Source organism: Falco punctatus (assembly GCF_963210335.1).
Source record: "Falco punctatus genome assembly, chromosome: 16".
In the NCBI taxonomy this organism is placed as follows: Eukaryota; Metazoa; Chordata; class Aves; order Falconiformes; family Falconidae; genus Falco; species Falco punctatus.
This window is the reverse complement of record NC_137596.1, coordinates 6,026,137-6,053,416: the sequence shown is the minus strand read 5'-3', so window position 1 is coordinate 6,053,416 and position 27,280 is coordinate 6,026,137. Positions and strand designations below refer to the sequence as shown.

The window sequence follows — 27,280 nt, the reverse complement described above, 5'->3', positions numbered from 1 at the left end:
GTGCCCGCCAGGAATCACCGCCGGGGAGGGTGACGCGCTTTCGCCTCACAGCCCGCGCGCGGCCCGGGCGCTACCACGCTCCCCACGGGGGGGGGGGGGGGGGGGGGGCTCCCCCCGGCTCCCTCGCGGTTGGTAGGTGCGGCGCGGCGTCCGCCGGCGCAACCATAGCGACGGGCCGGAGCACGGGCCGAGGCCTCGGGGCTGAGCCGGCTGAGAGGGTGAGGGGGCTGGGGGGCGAGGCGAGGCCTCGGGGGCGGGGGGCGCACGCCTAGCTTGGCTTTGCTCAGGGGGCTGAAGGCCTGCGGTCAGGCCGGGGAGAGGCTCCAGGGACGCGGTTGCACGCAAGGCTTCGCCTCCCTCGGTGGGCTCACGGCGAGGCGGTTCCGCCGCAAGCCGGGCCTTGCCCGTGCCAGGCCCTCCGGTCCGGGCTGCGGCCTCCCGTCGGCCCTACAGCTGGCCCCCCAGGTGTAAAAGGCCAGGGCATAACAGGCAGTGCTAGCCTTGAAAAATCAGAAACTACATTTTGCATTTCCATATCTTAACAGCCGCCCAGGTACTGAAGTGAAACTGGTCACACTGCACTGTAATTCACTGATGTACATTTCTTCACAAAACTCTGCCTTTCCCCTTCCCTCCAGACACTTCTGTCTGGTGCTGCAAATGACTTTTAAGAGCATTTAAATGCAATCAAAAGAAGCTCTGTTCCTAATTTAAGAAGCATTCCAGTTCTTCTCACTGTGTTCTCTTCTGTCACTTTCTTGCTGGTAGCTCACAATGGCAAGACAGTATGAAGTTGAATGAAGAGAACATACGAAATTTCTTTTACCTCTCAAAAGTTAACAGAATGTTGTTGCTGTGTCGTAGCTTCATTTTCTTTTTCATAAGCTATTTATACATTATTAGCTTTGTTAGCACTAATGGTTTAAGGTAGATTTCATAGCAGTAATGCATTTGCTGTATAGGGACCTGATATTAACTGCTTAAAGGAAATCAGTGTAATAGATGAGAATGAAGAATTGTTTTAATTATAGAAGTTCCAATTCTGAGCCTAAGCCAAATGATACTATCCACAAATCCAGCTTTTAACAAATATAGTCATTATTATAGAGTGAACAGCCTTTTTATGTTTACTCTCGTGTTTTCCAAATACAGGGCTGGTGTATACCATCAGTGCAAAACACAGAATGAATTCTTCAGATAAGAAGTATATTTCAGTTCCTTCTCCACAGACTTGCAACATGAGTAAAAAGCATGTTCCTCAAAACGTACTCATGCAACCAGATTTCCACCCTGTGAATTGGAAGATGCCACCTGCAAGTGAAAGGGGCTTTGCATCAAGTCTGCATGACTCCCAAGAGTCTGACTCAGAAAGCCTTGTTCAGGAGAGACAGTATCAGTTAGAACTCCAGCAGCGGATTCGTGAAAATGAAGAGCTGGTCGGACTGTATTTTGATGAGTTGGAGAAAGACAGCTTAGAAGAAGATAGCTTGGAGCAAATGAGTTTAAAAGAAAAAGAAGGAGCAGAGTATGACACAAATCAATGTACACATGGAATACAAAAGAATGATGGTAATGGAAGGTAAGGCATAGGATTTTAGCAGATGAGTAGAATAGTTCTGACACTTCAAAACCTTATGTTCTTCAGAATATATGTGACATCTTCAAGGCCAATTTATACTGCCGAAGTGCTATTAAGAGCACCTATGGACTTTGTTCCATGCAGATGCACTGTTTCATCTCACCTGCATTCATAATTATTACACCCATTTGTCATAGTCAACATAGCCTCAACTGTATGTTGACTGAAACACCGGTGTAGGAGGGTAAGATGGAAAAGAAATCATCCCTCACAGACCTGCTCCCCACATACTGGCTGTAGACACTGCATGCAGAGGTGAACGCTGTGTGCCTGTTAAGCCGCCTCTAAAACAGGCAGGCAAGAAGGTAGGAAGTGGTGAACAGATACATGCTAACCCCTACACTTAAACATTACTGGGTAAGCTAACGGGGAAGCATTTAACTACAGTTTATTCTGGTAAAAATTATTCAGTGTAGATCCCCTCTTTCTGCTGTCTACCTGATCTGGAGCTGCAGTCAGTGGAAGGAGTCCAGTGACTGTAATGGGCTGTGGACTAGGCACTACAATATTTAGCAGTATGTGCTGGCTACCATCTCAAATAGACAACCATTGCCGTGTAACTGTCATACTTCAGGTGGTGCAGCAGCTCTGAGATCATGGGCTAGAGGGTTTCTAGAGCTGGGCTGTGAAAAAGGACCAGAGAGAACACAAGAACCAGCACCAACACATCCTCTTTTCATTCCTTACAGAAAGACCTGTGCTGAGCAAGCCAGGCCACTTGTAGAGGCAGAAATTTATGGGTTGAATAAATGCAGTTTTGCTCTTACAGCTGTATAAATCTAAAATTAAAATTTCCAGGGTTAGTCCCTTTAAACACTCTTTAGAAAGTGTTAACTTGGTACATGAAATAAAATTTAATTTGCTGTCGTGTGCATGAAAGGCTTAACACTGTATAAATTGGGAATAATTCTCAAGTTTAAAGGGATTAAATTAAACCTGAAGTAATAATAATGTGCAGTTTCAATTTAATTGTCTACTTAAAATAAAATGGCAAACAAATGAAGGCTAAATGATTAATAGCATGCTTTTATTCACCTCCACAACAGGCAAAATGGCCAGTTATTGAATATTTTATTGTGAGTGCAAATGATGTTAATTGTACTAGAAACATGCTCTAATTTTTAGTAATTTTTTTGACTGAATACTATGCTGAATGTGAGGCTCTTCATTAAATGGAAATTTGATTTTATTTTGTTTGAACTTAGCCTAGTAAGTACTCAAATACAGTCCATTAACCGGAGCAAATATCACAGCATATACATATGAAACCCCCTCTCTACATCCATTACTAACCTCGGAATTTGAAGAGGAAATGCTGCATCTGTTGTCTACGTACAACACTTTTGTTGATGAGTACAGAGTCCATCTAACCTTTATATCAAGTTGGGGGAAGGAATAAAAGATGCACTTTTTGTCTGCAGATGATTAGAGATGAAGGAGCTCTTCACACTCATTTTGTTCCCATGCGGTGACCTGGCCTGCATAATACAATTGAGCTGCTGTGCACACATTTCAGCACAATAGAACTCTTTAGCATTATACTCTGCTAGTTGAATCATTGCAATTATATCACATATTTCTGTACTCATTTCAAAATATGGTCACCTATTTCTGTTTACCTGTGGTGTATGACAACTAGGAATAATAAAGTTTTCACCAGTGTAAATCATCTAAGCTCTAGTGTACAGGGTACCACGGAACCAGTGCTTACCTGAAACGGAAAGCATTACTAGAGAAATAGATTATTTTGATATTAGGAGCCACTTGAAATATAGGCATAGGCATGTAACTTATTCAGAAAGGATGATAAATATTTCATGGAAATGTTAATATAACTGACTATGCCACAGTTTGGAGAATCCAGCAGATCAGTACATTTCTGTTAATCGGGGCTGAGGAGTCAGCCAGGTTTCAGTGCCTGTGAGTGTCACTCTGAAAGGCTCACCATTTGCCAGTGCCCAAGAAACCAGGACTATACTGCAGGTTCAGTTAAATACAGAATCGGTTGTGGGTTTTCTAAGGCAGACCATCTTAGTTTGCTTTACGACAAATGCGCTTCAGAGCAATGGTTTGGACATTTGTTAAAATAAGAAAAAGCCAAACCCACAAAACTTTCTGATTTATGCTTTCCTACACTTACCTCAATTACAGCCTGGTTTTAAATGAGAACTTTAAGTCTTTCATAGAGAGTTTTTTATTGAAACATCATGGTGTTTCATAGGAATGAGAGGAGAGAATAAAAATACAGAGCTGTAGGCTGTTCTTGCTTAGACAGTTTAAAACTGACTATTGAGAGGGCGATTTTACCAGGATTACCACTTTTATTTGACACAGCAGAGTCTTCGAAGAATGAGCAACACATACTGTCTTTTGTAGGCTACATAATTTGAAAGGAATCAACAGCAGCAGTACAATATATCTTTTATCTTTTAGTTGATTCTACTAGTACTTGTGATTTCTATGCTAAATTTAGGATAAAGATTGCATTCTACTGTGATCTGAATGTTAGGCCAGTTTATCATTCACTGATAATGAAAATTAAAAATGAAAATGAGGTCCTGCTTAAATTTTCTACATAAAAAACGTTTGCTAAACTGATCCTGATCCCACAAATAGCCATATGGTATGCATGGAAATAATTCAGTTGACCGTATTTGCAGGACTTTTGTTGGCTCAAATTGCACACTGAAATAATATAGAATTTATACAAAAATAATTTTGTGTTTCTTTTTTAAATAGGAAACAACAGTCTGTAGACAAATACTTCAGCCTAAGATATAATCCTAATTGGAAGAACACAGAATTTTCTGAGGCAGAAAAAGCATGTCAAGTTGCTGGAGGAAGCAGTGCAGACTTTTCACAAGATTCATTTTACCTCCATTCCAGTGACTCCCCAGAAGAGAAGAATCAACAGGAGGCAAAGTCACAAGAGCCATTCTCAGAGTTTGGCACAGAATTTCTAAGCTTTCATGAACCAAATGCTGTGGTCAGCACTGAAACTTTTAGGCTACTTACCAAAGGGAAGGAATCTGCAGATGGCTGTCATTTCAAACATAGTCCCAGTGGATGTGGCCGTGCTTTTTCTCTTCAAATTCAAGGAGATCGGCCACACAGAGCAAAAATAGACTTTGTGGAAAAGAATAAACGGACATTAGGTTTACGTTCAAATAAGATAAATTCCTATCTTCAGTTACACAGTAAAAAGCAAGAAGCTCTTCAAGAGCAGGTAGGTAGCTTTCATGTTTTCTAATTGGTATAAACTGAGGACTGTCTAGTGTTAAGATGAAATAGCTGCATGATCAGGTTTGCAGAGGAGGTAAGTGGATTTAAGTCTATCATGCAACTGATAACTCACGATTTCCAATGAAAATCTTGTTCACCCTTTATGGAACAATTGAGAAGTCCTCAGTCACTCACAAGCCCAGTGATGGCCTTGTCACAAGCCTAGTTAAGCAACATACATTCTTAGCCATGAAGCATATCACAGAGGTGCTCCCCCACTGCTTTTGAATCCTGATGCTAAAGAAATGCTGTCTTCCTTCCTATGGGATCTACATTGCACCTTATCACTGGGTCTTTTTTTGCTGCCTCTGATTCTTCTCTGCTTGGCCAACATGAATTTGGTAATGTTTATCTCTGCTAATAGTGTATTTCAAGTTTTGCTCAATGCAGCAAATGCAAATTCATAGAATCATAGAATGGTTTGGGTTGGAAGCTACTTTAAGGATCATCTAGTTCCAACCCCCCTGCCATGGGCAGACACCTCCCACTAGACCCTCAAAGCTCTGTCTGGTGTGGAACTCTTCCAGGGATGGGACATCCACAAGTTCTCTGGGCAACCTATTCCAGTGCATTGCCACCCTCATAGTGAAGAATTTCTTCCTTATATATAATACAAATCTACCCTTTTTCACTTTAAAGCCATTCCCCCTTTTCCTTTCATTACATACTCTTGTAAAAGTCCCTCTCCAGCTTTCTTGTAGGCCTCTTTAGGTACCAGGAAGGCTGCTGCAAGGTCTCCCCAGAGCGCTCTCTTCTCCAGGCTGAACAACCCCAACTGTCTCAGCCTGTCTTCACAGGAGAGGTGCTCCAGCCCTTTGATTATCTTCATGGCTTTTCTCTGGATCTGCTCCAACAAATCCATGTCCTTCTTATGTTGGGGACCCCAGAGCTGAACGCAGGTGCTGTAGGTGGGGTTTCACCAGAGCAGAGTTGAGGGGGAGCATCACCTCCCTTGACCTGTTGGTCATGCTGCTTTTCCAGCCCAAGATACATTTGGCTTTCTGGGCTGCAAGTGTACAGTGCGGAGTCATATTGGCCTTTCTATCAACAACAACCCCAAGTCCTCCTCAGGGCTGCTCTCAATCCATTCTCCACCCAGCCTGTATTTGTGCCTGAGATTGCCCCAACCTATGTGCAGGACCTTGCACTTGACCTTGTTGAACTTCGTGATGTTTGCATGGGCCAACCTCTGAAGCCTGTCAGAGTCCCTCTGGATGGCACCCCTTCCCTCTAGCCTGTTGACCGCACCACACGGCTTGGTGTTGATGACAAACTTGCTGAGGGTGTGCTCAATCCCACTGTCCATGTCGCCAACAAAGATGTAAAACAGTGCCGGTCCCAATACTGACCCCTGAGGAATGCCACTCAAATTCTGCTTGTAATAGCAGGACACACAGGTTTTTTTAACTGCAGTAGGAAATCTTGATGTCACCATTTGGCTTGAGAAGCTGTATTAGTGTTTTCCTACCCACACTGATTATAACAAAAAAGTGTATGTGAAGTTGCAGTTGAGTCTAAGAACCAGAAAACACATTGTGGTCACGCTGCCTTCAAGGGCCATGCATGCTCTTGCTTACCACTGTTATTTAGGGCCACACATGTAGGAATATCCAAGAAATACATGTTAGGTTTGGGTGGTCAGACAACCCTTTCCCCATACTTGCTTTATCAGCTGGACCAAACCTTATATTTGAAATCAGTCAGGAGGTACGGGTCACATACGGTACTTGGATTTGAAAGGCCTAGCTTTCTTAGGATTGACTGTGAAATGGCAGACAACTTGTATTAAGGATTAAGTGGAAATGTAATTCCAGTTCCTAATGAACGATTATACAGGAGTTTGTTGCTTTTACTTGCTACTTACTATGCATAATGGCAAGGGGGGAGTCATTGAATGACTCCATGAGTTGTAGCATAGAAAATTCTTAACTTGCAAAACTACAGAGACTTTCTGCTTCAAGTGACACGTTTTCTGAGGCTAATGAACAATTGACACAGCATTAGAGGGCATCTGCCGACTACATTACAAGGAGCGTAACGGTGGACAAGCTTTTTTTCTAACAGAGCTGTTAAGAGCGCTTGTTTTTTTCAGTTATACTTTGGATGATGGGAAAAATAATTAGCGTAGATTGATGATAATTAAAGCTGTGTTGATATGATTATGTTTACTATTTGGGGAATTCTGAAAATGTTTCGTATCTTAAGTATTGGAGCCAGGGATCAGGACTTCATTGTATAGACACTAGTCAAAGATACGTAATAGAAAAAAAACAATCTGTTAAAATCAGGGCTGCGTTCTAAGATTACCTTGCTGAAGTAGCCATGGGGACAGCAGAGCTGTGACATAACAGGAGCCAGGCAGCATGCATGTAGAAAAGCGTGTTTCTTTTCTCCACAAGTTGATACAGCCGCAACAGCATTACCACCTACTGTCAGCTACCTTTGTATTTGCTGCAGATAGGCACAGGAAGGACTTATCTCTCTTGTTCTTATCAAGACATCCATTGCTCCATCTTGTTGGAGGGGGGGCGGGGGAAGAAGGCCTGACAGAAGCATCTTGTTGACCAGAGTTGGCCCAGGAGCCAACTTTGGTCACCTCACATGAAAAAAGTATCAAAAGTGCAAAACCACCAAGTATGGGAAGAAGCAAACAAGCCACATGTCTTCTGCTGGAGCAATCAAACATGTTCTGAATACTGTTTTTTCCTAAACTGGATTATTCTGAGCTTTGCAGGATGTTGAGGCTGTTTTTATTGTTACGATCACTGTTGGCTGTCAGGTACTGCGGTAATGACATAGTGTTTGCGTTGATGTAAGTACTTTGCATACAGCTTTTTTCAATTGATGTGACATTAAGTAAAATATTTGCAGCCTTGTTCTTGCAAGATTTACAGCTATTATCTCTGTGCATACAGGGAGCAGGCTGCATGTACCAAAACATAACATAAATGTGTGTTGAGCTGTATATTTACGAATTTATATAGCATTTTATAAAGCATCAAGTTCTTTGCAGTGTTGCCTGATTCTTTAAGAACCTGATGAAGAGTTTCTGAGAGAGAGAGAGAGAGAGAGAAAGAAAGAGTAGTAGTGGCCCAATCTAGCTCAGCTGTACTCAATATGAGTTGCTTTCCTACCTACAAGCCCCTTACTTCAAAGCAAGGAACATAATGTACAATTTTTTAATGGCTCTAGACCAAGGCACTCAGACTCTCTGTGCACTGCGCCTTACCTCAGTGTAAACACCTAATCAAGATTGCCTGCGCTTCAACAATAGCAGCCAAATGCAATTCGAGAACCACAGGCCTTTGAAGTCCTCACTGCAAAGGCCGGTTTTCTAGTCTGGGATAATGACATGCCATGATTGCTGTCTTTGTTGTATCTTTTCAGTAGAGAAGCAATTATGGGCCTCAATTTAACAGAATAGGCATTACACAGCTTATGATTCTCAAAATGCAATTTCATTTGATCATTTTCTCAATTTGATTGGTATTAATAGAATAGTTCACAGAAAATGCTGGCAGAGGTTGTGTCCTGTTCCTCTTTCAAAGAGATAATGTAGAAGTATGCTTTACCTGCCCAGTAAACTATCAATACAGCGAGTCAGTTGGTTCCACCAAAAACATCTTACTGACAGCAAAGCTGTATATATCCACAGTTCAGGAAACCTGTGTGGAAACATTTAATTTATGAACTTCTCACAACTAATACAATCTGTATTGCCATTCAGAGCAATGGGATCACCTGAAAACTCAGAATAAACCCTACCTACCTTTTCCTAGTTGTCCTAATCTCTCACCTCCAAAGATGAGAGGCTTAGCTCCCCAGAACGATTTTAACACTTCCTTCACACTGATTTCACCGTTGTGATTTTCAGTTAATAATTCTCTTGGTCACAAATACCCCCTCAGTGCAAGTTCTCCTGTGTTAGCCAGTGTCACTGCAGCGGTGCATAGGTACTTCTACCACAAGCATGAGTCCAGCACCTTGTTAGCTGTAGTCTCTTTACGGCGAGACTGCCTAACTGCACGCTTAGTTGAGGCCACATCTACTGTAGTGCTTAATAGAATAGTTTAGGACAGCACAACTATAAATAAACAATTAAAAAGTATTGGTTTTCCTGAAGTTTTATAGAAAGAACAGAAAAAGTTTCATGCTTTCAAGAAAAAAATTCCGTATTGCTATATTTACAAGGGCATCGCTTGGCTTTGAAATCTGTAGTGCCAGCAGCCACCCTCAAAAAATTGCTCAATTTTGATTTCTAGCCATTGTGGTACCACAACCGTGAAGATGTTCTGCTTGTTTGTGGGCTTGCTATTTTGCACAAGCTGTTTGATTGTTGCCAGGCTATGTGTATTAGATGTTCTCTTTCTGCAGCTACTCCTTGTACTTTTCTACCAATGTTACTATGTTTTGCCATCTTTTTATGCGTGACTCTATTGTTCAAGACCTTATTATGGTGTGTCATCCATCAATGTCTTGGTATACGGGCCGATTGCTTGGGCAATAACTACTCTCTAGTTGCTTTTCTGTTATAAGGTACATCCACTGGCTCTCATATAAATGGAGGAGCCCAGACATTTGAGAGTTACAAGTAGGTTGCCGTGCTGTATACTTCCTGCAATTTTCTTTTCCTCTCTTCTTTAAAGTAGAAGGAATACTCCCTACTACCACACCACTGTTAATGGGGTTTTTTTACTTCCTTTTTCATTTTCTTTTAGATGTTCATTTTCTTGTTATCTATTATATAATGGATAATTTTAGCATTTTAGCCTTAACAGGAGGAAAATTATTATTTCCTCAAGAACTTTTCAATCCTTTCATGTACTTGGGCTATGGCCATAAACATCCTTGGTTTTTAGGTTACAGATCCTAAAGCAGTTGATGAGGAACCCGTTCAGAGTGTCCTGCCATTCCAGACTGTGAAAATGGAGCCTGAAGACAAATGGTACCTGAAAGCACAGCAGCTCAAGGTTCCTTTTAGATAAACATGATAATTGAAATATATATGTACAAGCAATGAAGTTTGAATATTTAAAGCTGTAATCTCATTACTTTTAAAGTACCAGTTACTGACCAGAAATCCTTAGATATCAGTAGTTCATCACCAAAATGTAACGCATATGCTGCTTTATATACAAAATGATTTTAAATCAAAATAGACACCAAGAATGCCAAGAAATTCTGAGCTCAAGGAATCTTATCTATTTAGGATGTTATTTGGTTGATAATAATGTAAAAGCACAAACTAGTACGTGGTCGTGTTTGATGGTTCATGAGGATTCTGAGCTAGAACTTTACTACTCTTACATTACTTGTCCCCTAAAATCCCCATGAACATCAAGGGGTTACCATAAAACAGAAAATGTTACCAGCAGAAAAAGTTGCACTGACCTCCTCCATACACGTGAGTCTATAGATTGGTTGATGCTGGTCTTTCAAACCAATGCAATGGGATAGTCTTTGGAGCAATAAAAGAGGCCAGGTTATCATCACTGATGAAAACCCAAGAACTTCAGAACCAGAACTTCAAGCCAACTGGAATTATTGTTGGCAAACCTGATTACTTTCTTTGTATTAAAAGTATTTGATGTAGTTCAGGCAGACTGTTTAAATTCCTTTTTGTTCACTTAAGAACAGAAGCTGCACTTCTGTAAAGGACAAACAAGATTTTATACTGCTGTTCATTGTGAGAGATGTGCTTTATATACAGAATTTCAGAGTGAAGGAGATACTTTACAGGGCTGCTCATTCCATTTAAATGGAAAAACATTGGCCTGGTCCCAATTTGGCAGCAATTCATACTTTCCACCAGTGGCACAGTATGCCAGAGCGTTAACCTGCAGAGGTCGAACTAACAAATCATCATCTTGGCACCAGGAGTCAGGATTCCCCAGTGCTAAAGCTTTTGCCAAAACATGCTGGTCTATATGTGTATTTAATGGTAGGTATTAAGCAGCTATTCTGAGTGCTTGTGCTATGTAGTGATTGCAAGTGTTGCTAACAAAAGAACCCTAGAGAGACAGGAGGATGAAATGGAGGATTTTAGCACTGACAAAGATTAAATGGACTGAGAATGCATTTGTGTATTCCCTGGAAGGAAAGCCATGTCTTTACTCAAAATGAGCAACACCTGATGCTGTAATTGGAAAGTGATAGATCTTAGATAGACTCCAGGTTTAGAGTATGTCAGTTTAGCTCAAGACAGTAGTCCTGGTGTGCTTAAACTCTTAAAATTGTTTCTTATGATTTGGATAATGTTATGCAGCGTACAGGGCAGGGAGGAGTGTTTGGTTTAGAAATGACGTATTTTAAATCATTGACATCAGTGTTTCTACTGCGGACCAGTCTAATAGTGTGTACATAGCCATCTTTTCCTGAAATTTAGTACTGTTTATTTTCAATAGATTTGATTTTTGAAACATATTCTCTAGATGGTTGACACTGAGCTACCATTTGTCTACTGAATTAGAAGCAAGTAGTCCTGTGCATTGAAGGGCACCTATTTTTGCACCTCATTCGGATAAAACTCCTTCATTCCATATTTACCACATCATCATTTATTATATATGGTCTGTATCTGTAAGGAACCATTTTTATAGTATAGCACTTCAGAATTTGTCTCAGGCCATTAAGGAAAGTTTTGGTGCAGCGTTATGCATTGTCTGTGCATCACCAGAATAGTATCTCTGCTTCTGGCTCTTGGCTAGAGGTTCTACATATTGAAATTTCAGATTAAGTCTGGTCAGGCCTTCACCTGGTCTAGCCACGAGCACAGTTTACTGAGTCAGGATACAAACGCATGGAGTGATTTTGATGGGTCTAATCAAACTTGTGTAAACTGGCCTAACTCATCAGGACATCAAAGAACTGGTAATGTAGTCATGAAGGACCAATGCTATCCCTGGGTCTCCTTAAGGGCCCTTCTATCAGGACATGTTTTGTTAATTCAAAAACCCCAAACCTGAAGCTTTACAAATGCCACAGACTGTTCTCCGTACCGTACTAGACTTCAGGACACAGATGCTTTTTCTTTTACACTTCACTCTCTGCTAAGAGCTACTTTTAAAACTAATTTCCATAGTGATACTCATTCAGTTGTGTAAAACATTGCTATAACCCTTTTGTAGTTGTGAGTGTACATTAAACAGGCATGGTTGGCTCCATACGTCCCTGATTTTTAAAGTGATAGGTGATTATGATAGGGCTGTTCCAGGCGCCACATTAACATATGTTCTGAGTTTAATACATGTTCAGAACTCAGGTTCATTGTAACCTGGCCAGCTATTTAAAGGCTGTCTAAAATAAGAATGTTGCCCTGGATTAGAATCATAGAACATGATGTAATCTAGTCAAAACATCAGTTAATTAATTTGTAGAATTCTAAGAAATGGGTATCTGAAAGGCATTGTGACAGGCAAACTTACCCATACACTTGTATATTGTTGATCTTAATGAATGTATAAAATAGCAACCGCTGAAATTCACCCCACTTTTGATAAATTGTTTTAGGATCACCAAAATAAGTCCTCCCAGAGAGATAAAATAAAATCCAACCAGAGTCTCAGACAGAGAGCTTTCCCAAGGAATGACAGCCAACATCCAACAGGAAGGCCAGCAAAACCAGTGTCTTGGCACCACAGGCACCACCAAGTATCAGGATTTCGGACTGCTCCTCTGCAGGCAGTGGAGCAGGACAACAGCGGTGCACTGCAGAAAAGGCTGTATCCAAGTCATTCTGTTGACCCTGACACGAATGCAGCAGCAAATTCAAATACTTGCTTAAATAATTTCCCAAATTCAAGGCATACTGTTAATCAGGATTTTACCACATCTACCTACCCTTCTCATCCAACATTACATAAATTTAACCCAGCAGAAGTTATAACTCCAGCATATACCAGCAAGGAGAGCAAGAAATATCAGCGTAATTCTCCAAATGGACTTCCACATGACCGGCAACATCTGTACAACCATGTCAGTGTGCAGCTTTTTGCAAGAGATAACAATACCAATGGTCAAGCACATCCACATCAGAGGAATATTTCATCTACTTTTCATGCCAATTTCCAAGAATTGGTGAAGGATCAAGCATCACTTCAGGATTGCAAAAGACACATTTATGTGGATAAAAGGTATCAGAACTATGCTATCAGTAGTTTATGGTAAGGATATAATATTGTAACACTATGATGCCCAGAAAAAATAAAAATAGACAAGAAAATATTTTCAAGTCCAAAGTATAAAATCATTTTTCTACTATCCTGCCACTACGGATTACTACTAGCTTAAGATTCATTGTAACTATTGATTTTTAAATATGGTATTGGCAAAGGGCAGTTCTGTACTGCGGGCTCTCTTGCACATAGAATTTTCCACAATTGAAAGTTTCCTTCTGAAAGGCTAGAAGGTGAAATTTAAAAAATAGATAGCAAAGAGCACTGTGCATCAAATAATTCTACTGCTAGCTGCACAGAGTTATATCCAAACTTGCCTTGAAGGGTGACTATCCAGCATCATTCCATCTGGCTCGCTACACATGGGGAAGGGCGTGAAAATCCTTAGTTATGTAGAATTCCACCTGCTGTGATAAAAATGAAGGGTTTATTTCACATAGACAATTATTTCAGTACTCGGCAGGCCTGATCCAACGCCGTTTAAAGGCAGTTTTCATTGGCTTAGGCTAGCTTTGTGTCAGGCTGAAAGTTAGTCCATCTGTAATTTTTGCATTTATTTTAAACAGTTTCCATACACTTGGGTGCAAGCAAAGTCAGTCATTGTGAAATATCTGTGTCTTTCCATCTTCGTGTTTATATTCTGTGAAGGGAGATCATTCCATGTATAGAATGCTTGTTGAGCTATCTGCTATATTCAAATAAAGATTCTTATTTTTTCCCTCTCTTTTTTGAGGCCTTCTCAGTCTTCGGTTCACAGTTCACCAACAGCCCCTTGTACAACCTCCCTGTTTACCCAAATGATGGAGCAACATCACCAAGAAATCACTCATTTGACAGAAGCTCACTTACCTGACCTGCAGTTGTTCAGCCTACATCCACCTACAATCCCACAGACAGAAAGTGGTTCAGAGGTAGATCCAGAAAGTGGTGAAGGAAATAGAGTGAAAATAAGCCAAAGCAACTCAGAAGGATATTTCACGGAAAAGCAAAAACAGCCTAAATTCAGCAAGAAGGTAAGCAAAGATGCAGACTGGATGGTTTTACATTTCTGTTTCCCCCCCTCTGATTAATTTTTTTTCTTAATAATCAAAAGACCTTAAAAAAAAAAAAAAAGGAATGGGGACTGAATTTCCTGCATTTCTTCATTGTTACAGACAGCATACTGGCACACACTGACTTGCCCAGAGCATTAAAAACTCAGGAACAAAGGTGGAAACAGAGACTAAAATCATTTTAGTCTAAGGAGCAAGGTGGTTCACTACCACCTCTCCCTATGTCACTTTCAGTCTTGATTAGCTCTAAGAACACACAGAGCAGCGTTTGTCCTTTAAGTTATCCAGTGATAAAATGATTTAGAATAAAGCTATTTGTTTAAAGCAGCAGGTTGCCAGACCTCAGATCTGAACAAACCATTATCCTGGTCATGCTCATTTGCTGTCCAACTCAAATCTCTCAGTTTCCAAGGGAATCAAACTGAACAACAAACTTAGAGGATTTGTAAAGCTAACAGTATAAGCAGTATTACAAGTCTCCTGATGATCCCATTTTTGTCCTTATTAAAACTTGGTTCTTTTTGTCTTTTCTGTGTGTCCAGTTTCATACTATAACCAGTTAACACAGATGCAGTGGAACAGCATAGAGATATCCCTGTGTGTCCATGACAAATTAAATGTTTAAGAAGTTAGCTTCAAGTCTCAGGGCAGACAAACTAAGCTGGAATAATTACTCATGTGTTTCATCTAGGAGGTAGTTTGTGTATTGCTGCTTGAATGCCTCTAAGAAGAATTAGCTGGATTATGATAGTAACTGAGGGGCAGATTTCTTTTCCTTTCTGTTCCCCTGAGTTCAAGCCGTTGTTTCTATCCTGTATTTGCAGTAGCTTTCTCACGTTTCATATGTGAGGAATGCTACAGAGAATAAGACAGTTTATGTCTCACAGAAAAATCTAGCTTTTCCTAATAAACAAATGCAGTCATACTCATTGCATGAAGTGAGAAAACCCAGATTTTTTTTCAGACAGCTAAATTATTAACTCTTTGCAGTACCTTAAATTGAAGTTGGGTTTAAGTATATCACAAAAGAATAGGGAAAACTGACAAAAAACATCAAATAGAAAATTCAAGGCACAGAATCAGTTTCTCTGCAGTTGAGCTTAGCTTGAATATGCCTTTTGAAGAAATGCATGTTTTCTTCACATATAGAAATTCCTTGTTATTTCTACATTACTCTAAGATTGAAATTACCACAGAGCTGATCGTGATGGGTTTCCACTGACAAGTTTTTAAAACATAGTGCACTTCTAAAAATTAATCTGGTGTTCTTGAAAGAGATTAAAAAGATTCTGGAAGTATTGGTATCTTTGTAGTAATGTCATGAAGTATTGAAATGGCATTACCCATCACTCATCTTCTGCCTTCCCTATGTACTTGTAAAGCTTTTGCTGTGCTACAAGGCATGTATTTTTCAGCTGCCTGTGAACAATTTTCCATTGCAGTTTTGAGAACAAAGAAAGGTTACTATTACTAATAACATTTGTCTAATTTTTTTTACCACCAAAATCATGTACTTTTATCCACTTCTCTTACAACAGTTCCTTTGGAGTTTCATTTTAATAACAGTCAAATGGGTCACTAAGCTGTTTAAAAATAAAGCCCACAAAAGCTAATTTTTGACTGAGAAAAGAATTGCTTTGTCATTTGGATGATTGGCAATTACTAGCCTAGATTCAAAGGAAATACAGTGTGATTTGACTTCTGCAATTAACTCAACCTTTTTGGTAACTTACAATCCTTAAAATGAGACGTGCCAGAGATAAGACTGTGACTGCAAGTTGAATCCTGCTGTCATCCTGCGTGTCTGCTACAAGACTTGCCTCAATTATGGTCTCTACAAATTCATATAAAGGAAAATCTGTCACTGCTGTTTGTTTTTCAGCCATGTCGCTCAAAACCCTACATAAACCTGAATGTAAAGCTTGGAGGCCTTGGACCTGACTATGAAGCAATCAAAGAGAAAGTAAGCAGTCCCTATTATATGATCTGCTTTTCAGTTATGCAAAGTAAGCATAAGCAGGGGAGGGTGGCAATGAAATAACTGCTGAGGAGCAACTTATATTTGTCTGATACGTTATGTCCTTGACTCTAGGTCTAGTTTGAGATCCTAAGAGGAGATTGAAGTAGGAGGGACAACTGTATTGTGGATAATTTTAACTCTCTAATTTTGTAGTTCCACATTCAAGGTGGCTAACTGCATGTCAGTAAATTATACACTCACGTGACTGAGTTGCATTGTCATTCCCAGTGTAGGTTTGCCTAACATTCAAAGTGGAAGTAAAAGAAGAAGTTGTGTAGTGGAAGTAAAAGAAGTTGTGTAAACACCATTATTAAATAGCTGGATGCACACTACCCTGTTGAAATGGAGACAGATTGTTCAGAACAAGTATCTGAACTGCTGTCATTTGACCTGTTCTTTGCCAATAATGAAGATCTGTTAGCAGCTCTCTGTCTAGGATGCTACCAACTCCACCCTGCGTGCTTTGAGACCATATTAATCTGACAACAGGTGCTTTATGTGGCATTTTTTATATAACATTGTAGGACAACGGAAAGGAAAAGTGATAAAATGATCATCCCTTTGGAGTCATTGAGAAGCCCTTGTATTTTCTTCCTCCTTGCCATAAATGAAACAGATTAGAGATTTGAAATTAGAATGCACAGTGGTCCATAGCCCAGGACACTCTGCTTTTTTAACATCATAACACTTCTGGAACCTGGCGTATCACTGGGGTATCATTGCATAGAAAGGAAATAATTAACATTGGCTGATAACAGGGACAAGGCAGAGTATAACTGATATAATATATACTATATTGGAACCAAAAAGAACCTATAATATATACTAATAATATAACAATAAAAATATAAGCTGAATTTGAGCATATGAATTGCCAGAAATACAAAGATGGAGAACATCAGCTAAGTAAATGAAGGATGTCATTTAGGGCCTTAAAAAGTAAGTACAGAGGTTTTAAAAGTCATTGCAAAAGCTGACAGGCATTAGCACATCCATTTTAGAACTGAACAGATATATTGAAACGTTCAGAATAAAGATGCACCTCTTGCATTTCTGTTGAACTCTATCCTCGATACAGTTCAAGAAAAAGCTCTTAAAAATGAAGAGTGACTAAAAAAGCTGTGCCATTTATCAGGGTTTCCTGTTGTGTTCTGCTGAGGAATGATCAATACCATAGCCAGGTGTAACAGCAACAGAGGAGTAAATGGAAGACTCTGGTGGAAAAAGTGTTTCATTGATGGATCCACTGAGGCATTTAATTAACCATACACTTTTTTCCTTTTGTCAGAAAGAGAAGTTAAAGCAACAAAAGGAATATGCAAAGCAAATTAAGGAACACAATATGAAAAGCATTGCTTCAGTTCAGAGATTACCTACAAAGCCCCAGGTCGTATCTTCAGTGTCAAGGCAGAAGGTAAGAGCATGCAGGGAGAGATCCTGGACGTTGCACAAAGAAAAAGCAAAGCATAAATTTATCTCACAGTAGGCTAAAATAGTTTCTCCATTTTTATTTTCCTTTTAACAAATCCAAGGACTTCTACTCTCATGGGATCCTCACAGGTCCTCACTGGTGCATCTATTCTGTATGGCTGTAGATGTATGCCAAGAGTTGCTGATTTCTTTGCCAACAGCAGTCTTCAGTGCATGCATCTGCCTTGCTCTTCATGAGAGTATACCAAATGGAAACGGAGCAGTACTCCATCCAAGCTACCAGCACTCAACTTAAACAGCTAGTGATGCTTTCCTGTGGAAAGAGTGGGAATAAAGGAGAGTGGGACCCCCCTAGGAATATGCTCTGCTTCATGTCAGCGATAGAGGCCACAATACTACAGAGTGCACTCTTCTAATGGACCACAGATATCCTCTTGTTAGTCTATTATCCACCCGCCTGTCAGTCTCACTTACAAACTCTTTTCACTTCAGTTGCATAGCTACAGTAATTTGTCTCATTTCTCAAGCCCATACGACATCACTTTAGCTTTCACTGGCCTTCAAAAATAGCCCAAATGAGCAATGACTGACTACATGACAGTGGCATACGTAAACAAACTTCCCTATTGCAGGAAGTAATAAAGCTCTGGAAATAGCATATGTTTTATCCAATCCATTCTGCAGGAGCTCACCTGCCTGGTGCTGAAAGCACACTAACAGGTAGATCTCCAAGGTGACAAATGAGAGCTGCGTGCTTCAAGCAAGAAGTTTTGGAGTTTAGTATCAGTTACTTGCATTTATTTCCAAACCTCACATAAACCCAAAGAGATGAAACTCCACTCTTTGGATATCTAAAGGGCTTTAGATCCCTTCAGAAGAATTCCCAGGCACTCTTTCACACAGAATGTGAAATAATGCAATTTCCACTTGAGGTATAACAGGTGTTGCCAAATACACGCGACTGAAATGACACCAGAAAAAGTCCCAGGTTAAACCAGGGCTGCCTCAGATTCAGGAGTTCTGTAATACTGTTTCCATTCCCTCTGCAAGACAGCCTTCCTGGTTCCATACCTCATCCTGTACTATTTGACACTTTATTTGACAGTATCTGCTTTGCATTGCTCTTTCAGCATGGCCCTGCTCAGTGTCAGTGAGACATGTCTGATCTAGAACAACAGCTTGACTACTCCCGTTTTTAATTTTGATAGTTAAGTCTATCATGCAGTAGAACTTAAGCCAAATTAAACAGAACTTACATACTTCTTGTCTGCACAATATAGTATTTACCTACATCTCACATTCACACGTGCAAGTTTACCTACATACTGCTACCGAAATAGGGACTTGGTAAAGCGCGTGGTTGACGGAAACGCTCGGCCAGTGTGGCAAGTACAGTTCTTCAAGATACACTGTCCCTGTCAGTATTTCATTACTGTCCTCCTTTGCTTCACGGTACATTTGTTCAGCATATACACATGCTGAGTGTCTGAAGTAGAAGAGAACTGGAACGGAGGTTCATTTCGCGCTGCCATCCATATTCTCAGCGTAGCATGTGTAGGTCCTGTGTAGACTGGGTGTTACCGGGAAAGAAATTCCCAGTCACAATGGAATATGCATGGTTATAATGAACCTCTGGGAACTCTGTGAGAGGCAATTCTTTGTTTTACCCTGAACCAGTTACCTGTTAAAGGCTGGTGTGTCTAATACCATCCTCACTTGATCAGGAGTCTTTTGTTCAGAACTGTGTTAGCTTTGAAATTAACCAAAAAGGAATCTGGCAAGGGATTTTGTTAAATCAGGTTCCAGAGAATTTAAAACAATTACTTAGACTTCATTTCAAAACTTTTTTTGGCATTTTAGGCCTTTCAATACATCAATTCCTTAGAATTTGCCATAGGAGCACTCTGTTTCCATCTTTGTCATACTAATCTGCAGAACTCCCTGCTATAAGATGTGACTGAAGACAAGAGCTTGATGAGACTGAAGCAAACAAACAAGGTTATAAACTTACTAGATTTTGTGTTGCTTTTTCTTTTTTAAAGAAAAAAAGACTGCTTCAGTATTTAAGGTGGCCTCCAGTGGTAAGTGTCAGAAAGCAAATCTCCTTGAGGTGGGTTGTTTTGCCCACTGCAGAGGTTTCTTACAGTTGCCACTGAAGCATCTAGTGTTGAACAGTCAGAAACAAGATCAGGAATTAGGAGAACTACTAATTTTAACATAGAAACACCTGCCTTTTCTTGGAAATACTATACTGGTTACGTTTTTTCTTAATAATTTACCCCAATTTTCATGTTTTTAGGCGCTGGAATATGCTAAGAAGATTCCTAGACCAAAGACTTTCACAGCAAGACAATCAAATGAAGAGGTGAAAGAGAAAAGAGTTCTGCCATGGACTTTAAATGGAGACAGTTTACCTCAGATAGCATCCTTGGAAACTTTGCAAAATAGACACGAGAAGGAGAAGGAAGTTGTAGCTGCTTTCAGAACCCTTCATATCTTCTAAGTATTTTGGAATTATTAGGGATATCTTCAAGGCAAAAGTGGCTGAACTATTTAATTATGAGTATCAATCACGTATCGACCATCATCAATCAACCATCACATATTGATTTACTATTCCACTGAAATATAAAGTGCCTTCATTTTAGTAACTGTTAAATTTTAGAATCAGTTATACTATACCTAATTTCAAAAAACTTAAACAGTTGCATATGTAGCATTTTAAATCTGGTCATCTCCATTATTATTTTTCTTTGAAATCAACTGATCAGTTGCATCTTTCAGACTAATCAGCTGTTGTCTTGTCACAGCTGGATCATTTTTAGACACATCAAACATATGGGCATATCTACAAAATATTAAAAATAAACGTCAGTTTCATTTTATGGTCTCAATATCAGCAATGTTTCTCTTTTTGGAGTGCAGACTGCCCAGAAATAAAGCCAAAAATAATCTGTTGCTGTTAAGAAAGAGAACAAAAATGTGCACCAAACATAGCAGTTGGTAATGATACAATACTAATTATTCAAGTGTTATTCTGTTATCTCTTAGTGAATAGCTGTCACATCAAGACCAAAATTTTGAAGCTTCATCTGGGACAAGAAAATTCAAAACAAGTACTGGCTGATCATGCAGACTATCTGTTATTAAGCAGAAGCAGTTGGAAAATATATTGAGTAACTAAGGATAATTGAGAGCTACATGTTTGAGAGGAAACAGCTTTTAACAGATTAAATCTATAAAAATAACAACAAACAGATGGGTTTCTTATGATGGTTCCATTTCTTTAACTTAGTAAATTATTAATTAAGTCAACACATGAAATGTGATTAGAACACACAGCAAGGGAATTTTGAAGAAAACACACTGAAATATCTTTGAAAATAAGCTAGTTAAAATGAAAAAAAGACAACAACAACAACCTTGTGATTATGTGTAATTACTTTATCTGATTTATTAGGTTCCCTTTTGTATGGGAGAAGAGAGAGAAGTAGTCTTGGGGGGGGGGGGGGGGCGGAAAGGGTTCAAGTCTCCTTAAAAGGAGGCTAACAATGGAAAGGTAAGGTGGGAAATAAAAGAGTATCTTTGAAATGGCTTTCTCTTTTTCTAGATGCATCTAGAAACATAGAAATGGGTAAGACCCAACACGTTTCTGGGTTGAGTTTTCATTGACTGGATATCTCACAGGAAAGATAATTTTCCAGTAGGTTTAGTGTGAAGTCAAGGCATTGGAAGTATGCCGTATATTGCCAGAAAGGTCCTATACCTTTCATTTTATAGAGTCCTGGGTTAGTTTGGCTTAGATCCTACAGTCCTCAGGATGCCTCAGTCCTCCTGGCAGTGGGTTAGTTGGTGAAATACACCCTGCAGGATCTCCAGTCAGGCTCCCAACCTAACGTGGAAAAAACTGACCACAATACTGCATCTCTCCATCATGGAAGAAAGCCGTGTTCCTTTCCTTAGAGCCCTCCTGACCCACCTGAGAGCTAGGATTAGGTGCTAATCCCCCACCACACCTGCTGAATTAGGCTAATTCACAGCTGGAAGTTTGTGATGTACATAATTTTTGGGGGAAAACTTGGTGGAAGTAAGGTCTTCCCATGTGGGGAATGTGGGTCAGGTTGCAGGGGAAATGTTTTGCTTATGGAAGTTGCAAAGCAGTTTCTGGAACAGGAGCATCCTCTGCCTCATCCTCCTTTCTCTTCACCTTTGGGAAGTGCACTGGCCCCTTTCCCTGTGTGCATGCCTGTGGTATGATCCACCAGGCTAGGCTGGGTAAACGTTTCCATGCTCTGCCAGTTGCTGCTTTTTCTAGTTTTATTTTTAAACCAAATGGTAACACTTTGAAGCATTTCTGATTAGGGAACCTCAACTTGTTGTTTCTGCTTAAAAGTGATAATTCCCCCTTAATACAAACCTCAAGTACCTATTTTAATGAAACCTTCAGATGAATATCAAAGAGCTATTTACTCGTATCTAATATTTTAATTAGATTATATTCTCAATTTAACCCATTAAACCCCCTTTGATGATCTCCATGTTTAGTGTTTAGCCCCAGATGCTGGAGGTAATGAATATTGGACCTTTGATTTAATGAGAACTTCTGCCTTTCCAGCCTGACTCCCTTTGTATCCCCCTTTTTTATTTTCTGAGCTATAGAATTCAGTTAATTGAAGAAGTCTCTTACCACCACACATTAAGGAACCTAAATTAGCATCCCTTTTCTGATTAGAAAATGCAAGCAGACATTTTCTCTTTGATCTGAGGATTGAGTTGAAGTAGGCAACAGCCCCCTGAAAATGAGCTGATGGCTTTATTATTTGGCTGACATGCAGATGCGTCCATGTGGTGCAAAATGCTTAATGTCTTAATTGATCACCTTCCTCCTTATCTGTCATCCTACTACCTTTTAGAGCTCCCTAAATTAGGATGATCTTTCTAGGTGGGTGGTGTGTTTTGTTTGGGGTTTTTTTGTTAATAAAACAATGAACTTTTAGAAAAAAAATACTAAAACCTTACTAAACTAGAAGCCATGTACACTTAAATGATCTGCATCTGGGGGGCAGCGTGGATAGATTTTTATATATATATATATATATATATATAAACACTAATCATGGTCATCTCACAAACCATTTGGATAGGGCTGTGGGGTGGGTTTTTTTTCTCTCCCAGAAAAAGACATCATTTGCACCATATGTGGAAAGAAAATCTTTTGATCTACCTCAATACTAATGCAAATTTTCCCTGCACCTAGCAGCTACGGTGGCACAAAAAGGGACCATACAAGTAAATGATGAACATCCATCTGCGTAAAAGCAAAGGCCAAAACTTAATGTCTTTCAGATTAGGAAGGCAAGGAATTTAAATAAGAAATAGGCCTTGGATTTTGCATTAAGCATTCAAGGAGAGATTGAGCTGGAGCAGAACATGCCTGCCAGAGTCCCGTGGCTCCAGCACAGCTATTTCACAGCACAGTGTTACTCACTGAGCACAAGCTGCCTTCCCAGGGGCAGAAATGTATTTGTGTACACCATCCAACAGAACTCAACATTCACCTGGTGGGCCCTTCCTAGTGCCACCATTTCTTAATATTTTAGGTTCAGGGAGTGTAGAAGCTGAGACCACCCCTACAGCGGTCAAAGACCCACAAGCAGTTCTACTTAGGAGCAATGCTGCTGCAGTAACATCGCTATCACATTGCTTTCAAAGATAACTGGTCAGCTTTCCACCACCATCTGACAAAAGGTACAAGCAGCTGGCTCATAGGCTGCTGGCTGAGAGAAACATACTGTTTTATCAGTTAAAAGTGTTATGAAAGGCAGATCCTAAAAGCTGCGTTCCATCATTACATCCCTAAAGACAAACTGTCAAAGATGAACGTTGTAAACCAAGCAGGATTATGTTTTAACTCCTGCAGTCCTTGAATACTTTGGACAGGCATGAACAAAGCTATGATGTCCAAACAGCCCACAAGCCAAGGATTTGATCGTTATCATCTCCTGTTAGGGATCAGTTCTACAGTAAGTTATAATAGCACAAAGAATAAGCTTTATTATTATTTTGCACGTTGCCCAAACCTGAGTGCCCTCTGCATGAGAATAAGCAGGCATGTGGAGAATGGACCAACGCTGGTGACAGCCTGCGTGGTGTGAGAAAAAGCTGTAGATGCACAAAAGCCCAGCAATAGGTAAAGGCGGTGAATCTCCACTGGTGACAGCTGGCAAGGGTGAGTTAAAGCAGCCTGCCTTGCAGAAGAGCCTGCTTTGAACAGAAGTGATACTGAGCCAAAAACCTGGATCGAGCAGATGCTAAAGAAGCACCCAGCAGCTCAGCAAGAGCTTTGCATAATCGTGAGTGCAGAGCGGGCAGCTGCAGGTAATACCACAGGGCTAGCTTTCTGTGTGCCATAGGAGCACTTAAGGGCTTGTTCTAGCAGTCACAGCAAAGCCGATGAGATACACAACACTGGAGAGTATTGAGCCTTTACTTTAGGAAAGCAAGTGGAGTGGTCTCAGCAGCAGCTGAACAAAGCAAGTCACAAAATTTGGTCAGCTTGCCTTTGCTCCTAGCATTTCAGAAACCTGTATCATAGAGTTACCTCATTATCAGTGAGTTAAAGCCAGCTTCTTCCTTGAAAGGCTCTCTCCACCCCAACAAGTAGAAGAGACACTGCAGTCTACTGTGGGATCACCCTCTCTTCTCTTAAGCATGCACTTCACATCCTCCTGCCTTTATCACCAGGTGCAACGTATTGCTGCTGCTGCTGCAGGAATACTGACTGTCAGCAGCTGTAGCCACCCCAAGGCACAAGTGTTTCATCTAAGCTTATTATGCTGCAGAAACAAAATAAATCCAAGACAAGAATAAGCCACTTTTAAAGCTGAGCAACACCATCCAACCAGGAGGTTGCAGTTAATTAAGGTGATGCTGTTTGTTACTGTGACCAGAAGGGAGGAAGAGCAAAGCCCTCAGTTTGGGGGGCTACAACGCTTAGGAGTGAGCATCCTGTCCAGGTTCACCTATCCCTCCTCTGCTCCACAGCACAGCCCACACCTGCAGAATCTTCACTTTGGAAAACCAGTAGGGAAAATTGCACGAATTCCATCATCCAGCAGGGAGAAACGAGGAAGCTGTAGGAATAATTTTACATAGGGTGTGCAATACCTGGGTGACGTGCTGGACCTGGCTACAGGTTATTTACACCTTCACCAAGTGACAGCCCACGGTACTTGCAGGGCTGACACATGTGTGTTTAACAGCAAGACTTTGCAAATGGTTGTAACTACCTGTACAGCCTGCATATCTGATCTGCTTTTACACAGCTCTGCCCACAGAGAAAAATGCCTAGGTTGGAACTCCTTTCCAATCCATAAAAATGAAAAATGTTAAGGGCAGTGGACAGGAAAATGCTCAAAATCAACACAGAAAGCAAAGGTTCATGGAAGGATTTTATAGGCCATTTTTTCATTTTCTCAATGAAAGCAACAATATTAACCGCTTAGGTGTTCGGATAAATTAAGAGGAAACAATTTCATTTCAAGAAGCTCACAGGAGAATTTTCATGAAAATCAATACTTCGAAAAATGGGAAATCAACCAAGATTTCTCATTTCCAGCAATTATTTCCTGCCAGCCATTTCCATCCCAGTATTTCCCAAGCAAGCATGTAAATATTAAAAAAAAAAACCAAAACACAACACACACACCCCCCACACATACCCCACCCAAAGAGCCATCTCAAGCCTCTTGGGGAGAGCAGCAAAGGGAGAGCAGGAAAAAGCCAGCAGTTGTCCCTGAATAAGTCACAACCTGGGAATAAAAGCTCATTTCACTTTATTCTAAGAGAAAAAAAACCTGAAATAAAACAAACAAAATGCCCCCACATCCTTTCCTTCTTCCCAGGACCCCCTCCGCTCTCCAAACACATGATACCCTCCTCCCAAAACCTTGCCCAGGCTGTCTGGTTTTAAATGCGATTGTAATTTTAAATGTGAGCCAAGGTGCCTAGACCTGCAGAGAGGTGATGATAGGCGAGTGTTTGTGGATTTTATTTTATTTTATTGATCAGCATAAATACTTTGTGAAGAAGAAAGTTCCTGTCGTGGCAGGGGAGACGCAGAAGAGACCTGAGTGTTATTTAATTCATATTCTGACCCTTCCTCACAGACCTGGCACGTCCTAAGTGTGATGATGCCTGGGGCAGAAAGGGAAGCGGGCTCTGTCGCCCCTCTGTGCCCCACAGAAACCCCGGCACCTCGCTGCTGGAAGTGTCCCAGCATTCCAGCCCTTCCCAGGGGACTGGGGTGAGGATCTCTGGGGGTGTCAGCTGCCCCCTTCACCTGCTGTCATCTGCAGCACAGCAAAGGTCCTGCGCTGCGCAGCATGTGCCCAGACATGCTCCCAGTACCGGGGACGTGCCCCTGACCCTCAGGACCCTCCCTCAAGATCCACCATCAGACTAGAAATATCCCAGCCCACCGGTGTGCAAATGCTCCAGGCCCAGAGCTGAGTGCTGGCTTTGGGGGTGCTTTGTGCAGTGGGGACGTCTGCTCGCCCTCCTCGATCGGGGTGGGGGGCAGAGCCGGGCAGTGCCCCCTGATGCCTCCGCTCGATTGACCCCCACGGGACTCTTGCCAAAGAGCCGTGTAAACGCACGGTGGAGGGACAAATTACTTCTGCATGTCTGTGCCCAAAATCTGCCACTTGTGTGTCTTAATCTTCTACTTTTACTTTCCCCTGCCTTTTTTCTTTGTGTTCTCTCCAGCTCGGAGTATTTTTATACACCTTTGTCTTTAGTAATAATAAGAGAGAATGAACAATTCTTTGCACAGGTAAAAAGAATCACACACAAATGTAAAGAAAGAGGATTTTTAATATCCCTTTCCAGTCAGGTGCAATTTTTTTTTTTAGGGTTACATCTTTATACTTGCTCCTAATATTCCCTCCCACTAAACTAAAGGGATTTCTCGTGTCTCCTCTGTACACTTTGCTGTTCAATCCCATTACCAAATGCAAGTCCACCCGAGTGACTGGTGGCCAGTGGCCGCGGCAGCAGCGTGCCACTGGTCAGGCCAGCTCCAAGACGGGCATCCATCCTGCACCCGCTGCGGTGCACAGCACCCGGCCCCGTGAACAGCAGCAGTAAACATGGTCGGAAAAAAATATTTATTGTTTATCGCCGTAGAGCTTATTTTTTCCATCACTTGTAATAGCTCCTGACAATCCGTATGGAGCAAACCGAACGGAACACCTTGGGGGGGCTGGGGGGATGCGGCCGGTGGGATGGGATGGATGGGTTGGCTGGGGGAGGGGGGGATGCGGCCAGTGGGATGGGATGGATGGGTTTGACAGAAACTTTCCACCCCCCCCTCCTGCGGCCGGACCAGTGCCGGGAGGGGGAAAGAGCCGCTGGCAGCAGCAGTGGCTGGGGGGGGGGGGGGGCAGTGCAGTGTTCCCCCCCCGCAACCCGTGTCTCTCTGCGTGTCCCCTCCAGCCGCACCCCGGGCCAGAAGACCCTCGGGGTAGCCCCCGAATTACCGTTTTTAGGGAGGCGGGTGGCATCTTAGCAAAATTTGTGGATGAAAATTATTGTTCCGGGAACGTTTATTAATAGCGTCTAAAAGACAACTAGCCATTTCCTGGACGGGTGGATGGGTATTGGGTATTTCCCACCCCCCGAC

General features: G+C 41.2%; 1 protein-coding gene across 3 annotated transcripts; it reads left to right on the top strand.

The window, feature by feature from the left end:
* The first annotated feature begins 141 nt into the window (after nt 1-141).
* On the top strand, nt 142-27,007 carry JHY (junctional cadherin complex regulator). Of its 3 annotated transcripts, XM_080366534.1 has the most exons (9): nt 143-218; nt 1,153-1,579; nt 4,379-4,865; nt 9,781-9,891; nt 12,431-13,053; nt 13,829-14,108; nt 16,030-16,110; nt 17,456-17,581; nt 19,898-27,007. In XM_080366534.1, the coding sequence occupies exons 2-9, from the start codon at nt 1,185-1,187 to the stop codon at nt 20,099-20,101; spliced, it is 2,307 nt and encodes a 768-aa protein (XP_080222660.1). In that variant the 5' UTR covers nt 143-218; nt 1,153-1,184; the 3' UTR covers nt 20,102-27,007. The 3 variants fall into 3 exon arrangements, with proteins under 3 accessions (XP_080222662.1, XP_080222660.1, XP_080222661.1); XM_080366536.1 differs by lacking the exon at nt 9,781-9,891 and having other exon boundaries at nt 142-218; XM_080366535.1 differs by lacking the exon at nt 143-218 and having other exon boundaries at nt 255-1,579.
* The last annotated feature ends 273 nt before the right edge of the window (nt 27,008-27,280 follow it).

Excerpts from the sequence above, each read along its gene's own strand:
- JHY (XM_080366534.1), top strand. The coding sequence starts at position 1,185 with ATGAATTCTTCAGATAAGAAGTATATTTCAGTTCCTTCTCCACAGACT. Across the intron at positions 16,111-17,455 it reads ATGAAGCAATCAAAGAGAAA|AAAGAGAAGTTAAAGCAACA; the intron begins GTAAGCAGTCCC and ends TCCTTTTGTCAG. Across the intron at positions 17,582-19,897 it reads CTTCAGTGTCAAGGCAGAAG|GCGCTGGAATATGCTAAGAA; the intron begins GTAAGAGCATGC and ends TCATGTTTTTAG.